The sequence below is a fragment of the Bos javanicus genome, chromosome 17, assembly GCF_032452875.1.
Source record: "Bos javanicus breed banteng chromosome 17, ARS-OSU_banteng_1.0, whole genome shotgun sequence".
Taxonomy (NCBI): domain Eukaryota; kingdom Metazoa; phylum Chordata; class Mammalia; order Artiodactyla; family Bovidae; genus Bos; species Bos javanicus.
The window spans coordinates 52,632,299-52,643,431 of NC_083884.1; the positions used below are offsets into that span (position 1 = coordinate 52,632,299).

Sequence of the window (11,133 nt, forward strand, 5' to 3'; positions counted from 1 at the left end):
GCGCGCCGTACCCACAGCCCCGCCCCCAAGGCGCCGGAAGTGGAGTGTAGAGCGTGGCTGCGCGCTGTCAGTCAGTGTGGTGCTGAGTCCGCGCGGCGGCGGGACCAGTCCAGGCGTCTTGTGCGGCTCTGGGCCTCTCAGGCTCCGCGGTCCAGAGTGCACCATGGACAACACGGGTAAATCGGGACTTGTTGGGCCTCCTGGGCCTAGGGCGGAGCCGCGCAGGGGTCCCTCCACCTCACATGCCCAGACTGGGCTCCGGGCGCGGTCGGTTTTCAAGCTCAGGCTGTTTGGTCGGATGTGGTCCCTCTAGTCACAACTAAAACCCTCTCGCTGCTCATGTATCCAGGGAATGGGTCTTGGGTGTATCCCAGACATACCTTCTGCCCACGCTTTCCAGTGCCCTCCAAAAACGTGAGATTTCGGACGAATGTGCGGGTCTTCGAAGTCTTGATTTCTTCATATGTGAAGTATGAGTAAGACTCCCTGAACCTGCCCTGTTGAATATGGTACCAGAATCAAAAGAAAGGCGTATTTGATGTGCCTGTCTTGAGTGGTTATCAAGGTGTTTTATTAAGTGAAGAACAAGGGCAAACTAATATGTATATAGTACCTTTCATGTAAAAAAGCAGAGTAGACTTCTACATCACATACATATGTAGGTGTATGTAGGTAGGTGAATAGGCTTCACTTGGCATAGACTGTCTGGAGGGGTGCAGGAGAAATCAGTAGGCAGGTTGGCTCTGGGATTTTTTGCAGACTTGCGGTCAAGAATAAGGGTGAGAATGACCTTTCACTATCATTTGGTGGGGCTTAAATTTTATTTCATATTACATGGGCTAGATTTTTCAAAAATGAGAAAGAGCTTGCAAATAGTAAAGTGATGTCATTTCTATTCCCATCAACATTTTCTGTGTCCCTGAAGCCAAACACCCTGCAAAGGAACTATTTTTTAAATTAGTTTGCTTTTTAAAGTGAGCAGTCATTGATAAGCTCTGTGGTTGTCTCTCCTGCTAAATGAATTCGCTGAATCAATTTTTTCTCCCTTCCCAGAGTTAATCGAATACTTTAAGTCTCAGATAAAAGAAGATCCTGACATGGCCTCAGCAGTAGCTGCCATCCGGACTTTACTGGAGTACTTGAGAAGAGATACAGGTAAAAGGGGTCCGCCTCCATTGCTCCAGGTGTTAGGAAAGTCTGCTTGTAACTGTTAAAATTGTAGAAAGTGAGAGATGGATGTGTGCTGATATAAGGTAATACAGCCTCAAGCTCAGTTTCTCCCTTCGTTTCAGTCCTTTCAACGTGGAGAGAGCCCTCAAGTTAGGATCCAATGGGTCTCTTCTCACAAATGAAATATACTTTGTTTTTTTCTTAAGTTTTTTTTTTTTTTAATGTGAACCATTTTTTAAAAAGTCTTTATTTGTTATCATGTTGCTTCTGTTTTATGTGTTGGTTTTTTGGCTGTGTGGCATATGGGATCTTTGCTTCCCAACCAGGGAGCTGTTTGATAACCAGCACCCCCTGCATTGGAAGGTGAAGTCTTTAACCACTGGACTGCCAGGGAAGCCCCTGAAATGTACTTTGAATCAAGAAGGACCATATTATGCCAGGTTAACTGTGAAGCTTAAATTACAGCCATCGTTCAGCTTTACAAGTGTTTATTGAGCTTCTGTCTTGTGACAGATTCTTTGCAGTTGCTATAGAGAATGTTCTAGTATAAATTCTAGCTTTAATATCATCATTGTGAGCATTGTGAATTCAGTCATCCCAAATGTAAACTTCTGGGTATAAACAAAATAATAATAAAAATAATAAAGTATTCTTTAATTTAAAGGGCTGACCTAGAGATGCATGTCTCTAAGACGACCTCCAGCATCTTCCCATTATACTTATACTAATATCCAAACATCTAAGCCTTATCTGCAGCAGCCTGCAGACCTCTTCTGTCACTACTTAATTTCCTTCCATGATGTCCCTCGCTGAACTGTGCATCACTCTGGCCTTTCTCATACCAATTTTATTCCCATCTTGGGGCCTTTGCGTTGGTATAGTCTGCATCTGAGACTTTGCCCACTGCATCTTTACTCAGCTGGATACTTTCTTACTCGGGTCTCTGTTTAAAAGGCCCAGATTCCAAGAGACCATTCCCTGCTAACTCTGTCTGAAGTAGTCCCACCTTTTTCATCATTCTGCTTTTTTCTGTCCTCAATTCAATCTGAATAACTTGTTTATTTCTTTGTGTGCTTATTTACTGTCTACCTGTCCCAGTAGAAAGAGAGTCCTGGAAATTCCCTGGCAGTCCAGTGATCAGGACTCTGCACTTCACTGCCGAGGGAATCAGGGGAACTGAGATCCGCAAGCCAGGCAGCACAAGCAAGAAGAAAAAGAGAAAAGGGAAAGAAAGGCAGCTCCATCAGAACAGGGGCTGGGCATGTTCACTGATGTTATCTCTGGCATCTAGGAAGTGTGTGTGCTCAGTAGCTTCAGTCGTGTCCTACTCTTTGTGACCCCATGGACCATAGCCCACCAGGCTCCTCTGTCCATGGAATTTCCCAGGCAAGAGTACTCGAGTGAGTTGCCATTTCCTTCTCCAGGGGATCTTCCTGACCCAGGGATCAAACCCACATCTCCTGCATTGCAGGCGGATTCTTTATCTGCTGAGCCATCAGACAGCCTGGCTACAGCCTACACCCAGTCCACACTGGCTGAATGAATGAATGAATCGCAGACCCATCAAGGGGCTGTGATACTGAAATGAACATCATGTTGCTCATGTGATCATTCCAGGGGAGACAATCCAGGGCCTGAGGGCGAATCTCACCAGTGCCATAGAAACCCTGTGTGGTGTGGACTCTTCTGTGGCCGTGTCATCGGGCGGGGAGCTCTTCCTGCGTTTCATCAGCCTGACCTCCCTGGAATACTCTGTAAGCCCTGCCCTCCCCCGGTCACCACTCTGCTTCTGTGTTTGGCCACAAGTATTCTCAGCTTGACCTGGATCCTCCCCTTCCCCTGGATCCTCCCGTTCCCCTCATGTTGCTCTTTTTTTTTTCCCCTAGGATTACTCCAAATGTAAAAAGATCATGATTGAGCGGGGAGAGATTTTCCTCAGGAGAATATCACTGTCAAGAAATAAAATTGCAGATCTGTGCCATACTTTCATCAAAGATGGGGCGGTGAGTACATCATGATCGTGGGTGGTGATCAGGAGCAAGGACTTTGGCATCAGACTCCTGGGGTAAAATCCCGCCTCTGCCACTTACTTGCTGTGTGATCTTGGACAAGTTACTTAAGCTCTCTGTGCTGTACTTTTCTCATCTTTTCAAATAAGGGTAATTATAGTGCTTACCTCATAGGGCTGCTGTAAGGATTAATGAGATGGTGTGTGTAAGGACTCTGCACTATGCCTGGCACACACTAAGCAGTGTCTAAAAGTAGATGTTATATCATAGGTGGTTGTCGTTTTAAAGAGGCAGAGGAAAACCCTGGGACAGCATGGATGATTCTCGATTTGAAAAGCTGTCTTACTAAAGAAGTGCTTTTTCTTACTGGATATGTACTAAACTGATCTGAATTAAGTCAGCACAGCTCCTGTCACTGGTTTATCCTGACTCTCTTCCTGCCGAAGGTTAGCACTGGACTGAGATTTTTTCATCTTCATTCCAAATGCTGTCACGGAGATGCAAAGCTGCCAGGTGTTGATAACCTAAGTGAGGAAAGACAGGAGCAGCACATTAAGTCAGTCTTCCAGCAAAGGGGTCATAAAACTTTCATGACATCTCTTCGCCAGCACACATCCTTTCTGCCAACTAGGCCTCCACCAACTGTAAAAGTATTTACTTGCATCTAGACTCTGAAATCTTGTCCTCTGTTTTATTACTCCCTTCCCAGCCTCTGAATTATGTTATTAAATAAATGACGTAATAGATGCAGCTGGCACTGGTACAAAAGCCGGCTTCAAACAAAGCCATTCTGAGACCAGGTGGAGGCAAGCTGGTGACTGCTTCTTGCTGAGGCCTCCTCCTTCCCAGCAGTTGCACGAGAGGGTTCGTTCACCTCGTGGAGTTTAATGTGTAATAACCACCTGCATCATTGCTGTTTAGGGTAAATTATGAGCAGAGTGGCTTAAATTCAAGCATGTAGGTGACCCACCTGGAGATCTTTTAAAGTGCATATTCTGGGACTTCTTTGGCAGTCCAGGGGTGAAAACTTTGCACTTCCAATGCAGGGGGCATGGTTTCGATCCCTGGTCAGAGAACTAGGATGCTCCCTTGCCATGCAGCATGGCCAAAAATTTTTTTTTAATATTAATATAAATATGTAAATATAAATTAAAATGCACATTCTGGTTCAGTGAGATGGGTGGGGCCTGAGAACCTGTATTTCTAATAAGCTCTCAGGCAAGACCGAGAAAGGAGCCAGGGAGCTGGTCCCTCCACCTTGCTTTACTCTGTCCTCTGCACTCTGTTCCTTAGAACATCTTGATTCCATCTAAGTATCTACAAATTGTGTCCAGTCCACAGTTGGGTTTTACCCCAAACTGTATAAAAGTTTTAAAAAATGAGTCAACATTGAAATACTGGATTTTAGCTCCTCTAGAAAAATCAGATGATCCAGCAGCAGTGGGCCCCATGTGACAACAGCCGGAGGTCAGCCTTCGTGCTCCACTGCTGGCCCCACCAGCCCTTTATGCCAGCTGCCTGGTGCTTAAAGGCCCAGGTGTGCAGACTAGGTCTTGGAATTAGGGAAACCAACCCAAAGGAACCTAACAGCCTTCAGACAGAAAGGCTTTTGTATCTGAGTAACACCACATGGAGATGCCACTTCTGTGCTTGCTATGAAAAGAGGAGACCCATGATATATTCCTCTGGCAGAAAACTTTTTCAGATTGTATCAATAGGGACTTCCCTGACCATCCAGTGGTTAAGACTGCAGGCTTCCTTGCAAGGGGCAAGGGTTTGATCCCTGGTTGGGGAACTATGATCTCGCATGCAGCACTGTGTGGCAAAAACAAAAAGTATCAATATATGAGCTTAAACTCACTGTATTGTCAGGGATCTGCTTTCTGATTACAGTTGATTTGTGCGAAAGCATACAGAGAAATTTTAGGGTACCAGGAACACACACTGGAGTGGCAGAGAGTCTGAGTGATCGTTGGAAGCTTGCACTTTTGACAGCGCTTTCTCTACCCACAGAGAATATTAACACACGCCTACTCCAGAGTGGTCCTGAGAGTCTTGGAAGCTGCCGTGGCAGCCAAGAAGCGTTTCAGTGTGTACATTACGGAGTCACAGCCTGACTTATCAGGGCAAGTATCTTTCCCTGTGGTCATGTGCCCAGCAGTCCCTTTAATGAGCAAACTGAGGATGAGACTCCATTGTAAAAGCAGCCAGACGAAGTCCCCAATTTTCTGTCAATCAGCATCGCCTTTCACACTGCCCGTCCCTGCTCCTGGAAGAAAAATCACCATGAATTTGGAGTAGGTCACAGTATAGCGTCTAGGGGTTTTATTTAGTACTTAAATCAGATATAAACTGAAAGGTTTATATCAAGGAATAGATAGTTACATTTCTTATGTATCCAGAACATAATAAAACCCTTTTTTTCCCTGAATTTACATATCCCTGTACAGCCCCAAGAGCACAGTTTTCCTAAAATACATACTTTTAAAGAACCCAAATGCTTCCTTAGTCCAGAATCTTGGGATCATCCCCTTAGTCCATTAACTGAGGGGACTTCCCTGGCGGTCCAGTAGTTAAGACTCCATGCTTCCAATGCAGGGAGTATGGGTAAAATATGGTCCTCATTAAAAAAAAAAAAAATTAACTGAGTTTCTAGCTAATGTGATTTATCATTGTCCAAATTAAGTGACTCACCAGTCTCTATGATAGGGACTTTCTTGAACTTTTTCTAACATTCTCAAAATGTCACTTTCAGTAAGAAGATGGCCAAAGCCCTCTGCCACCTCAACGTCCCTGTCACTGTGGTCCTTGATGCTGCAGTTGGGTAAGCGCCCGGCTCCCCCATCACAATTACGTTTCCTCACCCACCCGCTCCCAGGGTTGGCTTGGAGCAGGGTTTCTAGATGGAGGGTTCCAGTCTCATTCATAAAACAAGAGTGGGCAGTGTCCTGCCTTCTAATTGACAGCAGCACTAAACCAGCAAGTGTTCATGATAAGAACTGGATGGTGTACACACGAGACAGGGCTGTAAGATGCTGGGGAGAGCTGGATACATGGCATCATGGTGCGTTTAAAAAAAAATATTTATTTGGCTATGTCAGGTCTTAGTTATGGCATGCAGGATCTTTAATTGCAGCATGTGGGATCTAGTTCCCTGACCAGCGATGGAACCCAGACCCCCTGCATTGGGAATGCAGAATCTTAGCCACAGGACCACCAGGGAAGCCCCTTATGGTGCATTTTAAGAGCAAGGTTAATGGGTTAGCATCCGTAATCAGTGCTCTCTCTTCATCTAAAGACACGGGTTGTCGTCAGTGGCACTCCAGAATTTTTCATCTCTTGTGTACAACTTCACTCCTAAAGCTGAGGTGACATGCTCCATGGATTGGCAGTGTGGCTCATAAGAGAAAACAGGAATAACAATCCCTTGGGAAGAAAACACACAGAAGGATGATTAAGGAAATTAGGAATGTGTTTAAGAGTAAATATTTTGGGGACTTTGCTGGCAGTCCAGTGGTTAAAATTCTGTGATTTCACTGCATGAGTATGGGTTCAGTCCCTGGTCTGGGAACTGAGATCCTGCATGCTGCACACTGTGGCCAAAAAATATGGGGGGGGAGTAAACATTTTGAAGGATTCTAGTAATTGCTTGTTTTAAAAGGTAAATTGGCCCCCACCCTACCTGTAAAATTTTTGAATGGCGTAACATTTTTTTCCGACTTCAGATCACATCAGGTTTTTAAATTTTTGTTTTGTTCGTGTTGATGTAGAACAAAAAATAGTGTGCCACAGGTAATAAAGATAAATGCTGAGTCATGAAATCCTTGCTTCAGCTACACATGTAAGCATGTGCCTACTGGGTGGCAGCATGAGTTCTACACCTTATCGCAGTGTCATCAAAATGGGTTTTGGTGCTCCTGTAGCAGAACCAGTAACAGTGCCAGGGGCTGTCTCGGGTGTTCAGTGCTCTTTGGAAGAAAGTTATGAGAGGAACATGCTTTGCTGAAAATGGGAGTATTAATCTTTGCAGGTGATGTTGCAAGAGCAAAGAAAAGGAGCATTAAAAATTTGTTTTTCATTTCTGTAGCTACATCATGGAGAAAGTGGATCTTGTCATAGTTGGTGCTGAAGGAGTTGTTGAAAACGGAGGAATCATTAACAAGGTAGGAGCATCAGTTCTCCACAGGTCCTTGCTCAGGGCATGGAGCTGCACTAATAATCTCAGGCACCCAACCGCATTGTGTATCATGGTTCATTCCTCTAACCCTGCTTAGCTTCAGGATTCCACCATTGCAACCAGTGGTTTCCCAGTTCCTGAGCCACTGCAGTGGGGTCAGTCAGATTCTGGTCAGATTTCTTTCTGCTTTGGAGATTGATCTGTGTAGATCAGGAGAATGTATTTATACTTATTCAAAACATGCTTTACTTGGAATTGGGTTTTTTCTTTTTAATGGAGCATATTTGACATCAATATATTTAAAATTTATCTGTTGCTTCACATGGAAAGACTTCCTGATTGTTGTGTTTGATAAAGTATGTACAACATAAAGTTTGCCATCATAATCATTTTTAAGTGTACAGTTCGGTGTCATTAATTACATCCCACATTATGGTGCAGCCATAACCACTGTCTTCAAAACTTTTCCATCACCCAGAAGAACTGTCACAAAACTCTATTTCTCTCTCCCATCCCCTAAGCTATTTTCTGTCTCCATGATTTTTCCCCATTCTAGGTACCTTATGTAAGTGGACTCACACAGTATCTGTCTCTTTTGTGAGTTTATTTCACTTGGCATGTTTTCAAAGCTCACCTTACTGTACAGGTGTCCGTGCTTCACTCCTTTTTATGGCTGCCTGATGTACCAATGAATGGTTGGACCAGAGGTGTCTATCCGTTCAGCTGTTGATGAATACCTTTTGACTGTTGTGACTAATACTGCTGACAACATAGGTGTACAATTACTTATTTGAGTTTCTGTTTTCCATTTTTTGGTGTATATACTTAAGAGTGGAATTGCTGGGTCACATGGTATTTCTGTGTTTAGCTTTTTGACGAACTGCCAAACTGTTTTCCCCAGCAGCTGCATCATGTTACATTCCCATCAGAAACACATAAGGATTCCAAGTTTCTCTATATCCTTGCCAATACTTGTTTTTTTTTTTTTAATTATAATCATCCTAGCTTGAAACTCAGCATTCAAAAAATTAAGATCATGGCATCTGGTCTCATCACTTCATGGCAAATAGATTGGGAAAAAGTGGAAACAGTGACAGATTTTATTTTCTTGGGCTCCAAAATCACTGCAGATGGTGACTTGTAGCCACAAAATTAAAAGACACTTGCTCTTGGAAGAAAAGCTATGACAAACGTAGACAGCATATTAAAAAGCAGAGACATCCCTTTGCTGACAAAGGTCCATATAGTCAAAGCTGTGGTTTTTCCAGTAGTCATGTACAGATGTGAGTTGGGACCACAAAGGAGGTTGAGTACCAGTTGGAACCACAAAGGAGGTTGAGTACCAAAGAACTGATGCTTTCAAACTGTGGTGCTGGAGAATACTCGAGAGTCCCTTGGACAGCAAGATCAAACCAGTCAATCCTAAAGGAAATCAACTCTGAATATTAATTGGAAGGATTGATGCCGAAGCTCCAATACTTTGGCCACCTGATGGGTAGAGCCCACTCATTGGAAAAGCCCCTGATGCTGGGAAAGATTGAGGGCAGGAGGAGAAGGGGAGAGCGGAGGATGAGATGGTTGGATGGCATCACCAACTCAATGGACATGAGTTTGAGCAAACTAGGAGACAGAGTTGGACAGGACTTAGCGACTGAACAATCCTAGTGGGTGTGACGCAGTATCTAATTGTGGTTTTGACTTGTGTTTCTGTAATGACTAAGACTCTTGAGCATCTTTTCATGTGTTTATTGGCCATTTGTAGATCTTTGGAGAAATAGCTATTGCTTTCTTTTTTAAAAGATCCTCTTTAATTCCAAAGCCAGAAGTACATATATTACATTCACTCATAGACTTTCTGTTGCTTCCACTACAGGTGTGCTGTAAGATCTCACCTTTCTCCATTGTTCTCTGACTTCCCAGATTGGAACTAACCAGATGGCCGTGTGCGCCAAAGCACAGAACAAGCCATTTTATGTTGTTGCAGAAAGTTTCAAGTTTGTACGACTCTTCCCACTAAACCAGCAAGATGTCCCAGATAAGTTTAAGGCAAGAGTTTTACATATTATAAGGGGTATTTGAGTCTAAACTGAAACCTTTGGAAAAATGCAGTGCTAAGAATGTTCCAATAAGTTTTTCATTTCACATTGCTATTTTTTCTCATATACAGGATACACAGATAAATTGGTGGTTGTTGAACAGTCTAACTTGTCCCCAGAATTTCAGTCTTTTGTCTCTCACTTAAGCACTAGATACAGGCCAAGCAGGCAGGGAAAGTTGGTAGGTAATGAAGCTTTGGGTCAGCTCTCTGGGCTCACCTGCCATCTCCATCACCTGTTAACCATGTGATCTTAGGCAGGTCCTCTCACTGTAAGGTTTATGAACTTCACTTATCTGTACAGGGCTTGTGATGCTCCAGAGATAATCTATGGAATGTAGCACAGCGCCTGGCACTTAGCTTTCTATAAATGCTCTAAACAGTTGTCTTGAGAGGTCTCGAGGGGTTACCCCAGCACACTCATGACGGGACACATGGCTTAAGGTTTTCTCTAATGACCTGGCTGACCCAAGCCACACTCGGTCCCCTGGGCAGTGTGCAACACAGTCGGCCTCCCCGTTTCCAGAGGGCACTTTCAGGCAGGAGCACCTTAGTTGCTCAGGCCAAGGCCTCACCAGTTCAGAGCCCTCAGTCTATGGGGCAGACTAACGTTGGTTTCCTGTCTCCTCAGTACAAGGCGGATACTCTGAAGTCTGTACAGACTGGACAGGACCTCAGAGAGGAGCACCCGTGGGTCGACTACACCTCCCCTTCCTTAATCACGCTGCTGTTTACAGACCTGGGGGTGCTGACGCCCTCAGCCGTCAGCGACGAACTCATCAAGCTCTACCTATAAACACCGGGTCCTTTCCTGCTGGTGGACGTCGGATATGGGGAGAAGTCTCTTGGCCCCTTCGTGAGCCAGGCCAAAACCAAATTGTTTTTTCTGAAGTTTTATGGACTAAGGACTTAAAATCCTAACTCTTGGGAAATTTTTTATTCATTTCAGTCCCATCTAAAATGCATTCATGGTTCCCCTAAAGCCCAACCTAAATTGTGCTCTTATGGTGTTTGCAGACACTTCCAATAAGATTATTGGCTGTTTGACTGATGGATGAAGATGTACCCACTCTCCCTCCCTTCAACTCCCCCACATTCCAGACTGATTTGCCAAAAGCATCCATGAAAGACAAGCAGGCCCAAGAGGGCAGTGGTCCAAACTACAGCCAGGTGCCCATCCAGTAACCAGCACCTGCCCAAGACCAGGCTCCACGCAGTGCTGGATGAAAAAGGCAGGCAACGCTCACTGAATCAGGCTCCCAGCGGTGAATACGAGCTGAGGGCTGTCATCTCCACAAAAGAATCAAGGCAAAGAGAGTGGAAACTATTCCAAGAACCCAAGAACAGGTATTAATGGCCTCTTTGGCCAGAGTATCCTGCACGGCTCATCAGTTATGAAGATGCCTTCCAGAATATTTGTAAACTTAAAATTCTATATCTGGGAAAAGATGTGACTTGAAACATATTTGGGTCCTGAACAGCTTTTTAAAATCGTTCTTGGGAACAAACTCAGCATCTTTTCAAATAAATTACATGAAAGATTTTGATACGGCGTCGCATTGCACTTCAAGCTGACCCTGGCCCAGCCAGAGGGCTCTGACACTAGATGTGCTGTCCATCTTGGTAAAGACACTAGGCAGCCACCTTCATGTACTTAAGGCAGTGGATTAGAACTACAGTTT

The 11,133-nt window shown here is 44.3% G+C and overlaps 1 protein-coding gene across 1 annotated transcript; it reads left to right on the top strand.

Annotated features, from left to right (window-relative positions):
• Nucleotides 1-17: 17 nt before the first annotated feature.
• EIF2B1 (eukaryotic translation initiation factor 2B subunit alpha) lies at nucleotides 18-10,998 on the top strand. The gene is made up of 9 exons (XM_061384604.1): nucleotides 18-176; nucleotides 1,054-1,155; nucleotides 2,788-2,924; nucleotides 3,057-3,173; nucleotides 5,193-5,309; nucleotides 5,939-6,003; nucleotides 7,267-7,342; nucleotides 9,277-9,402; nucleotides 10,083-10,998. The coding sequence occupies exons 1-9, from the start codon at nucleotides 164-166 to the stop codon at nucleotides 10,245-10,247; spliced, it is 918 nt and encodes a 305-aa protein (XP_061240588.1). The 5' UTR covers nucleotides 18-163; the 3' UTR covers nucleotides 10,248-10,998.
• Nucleotides 10,999-11,133: the final 135 nt, after the last annotated feature.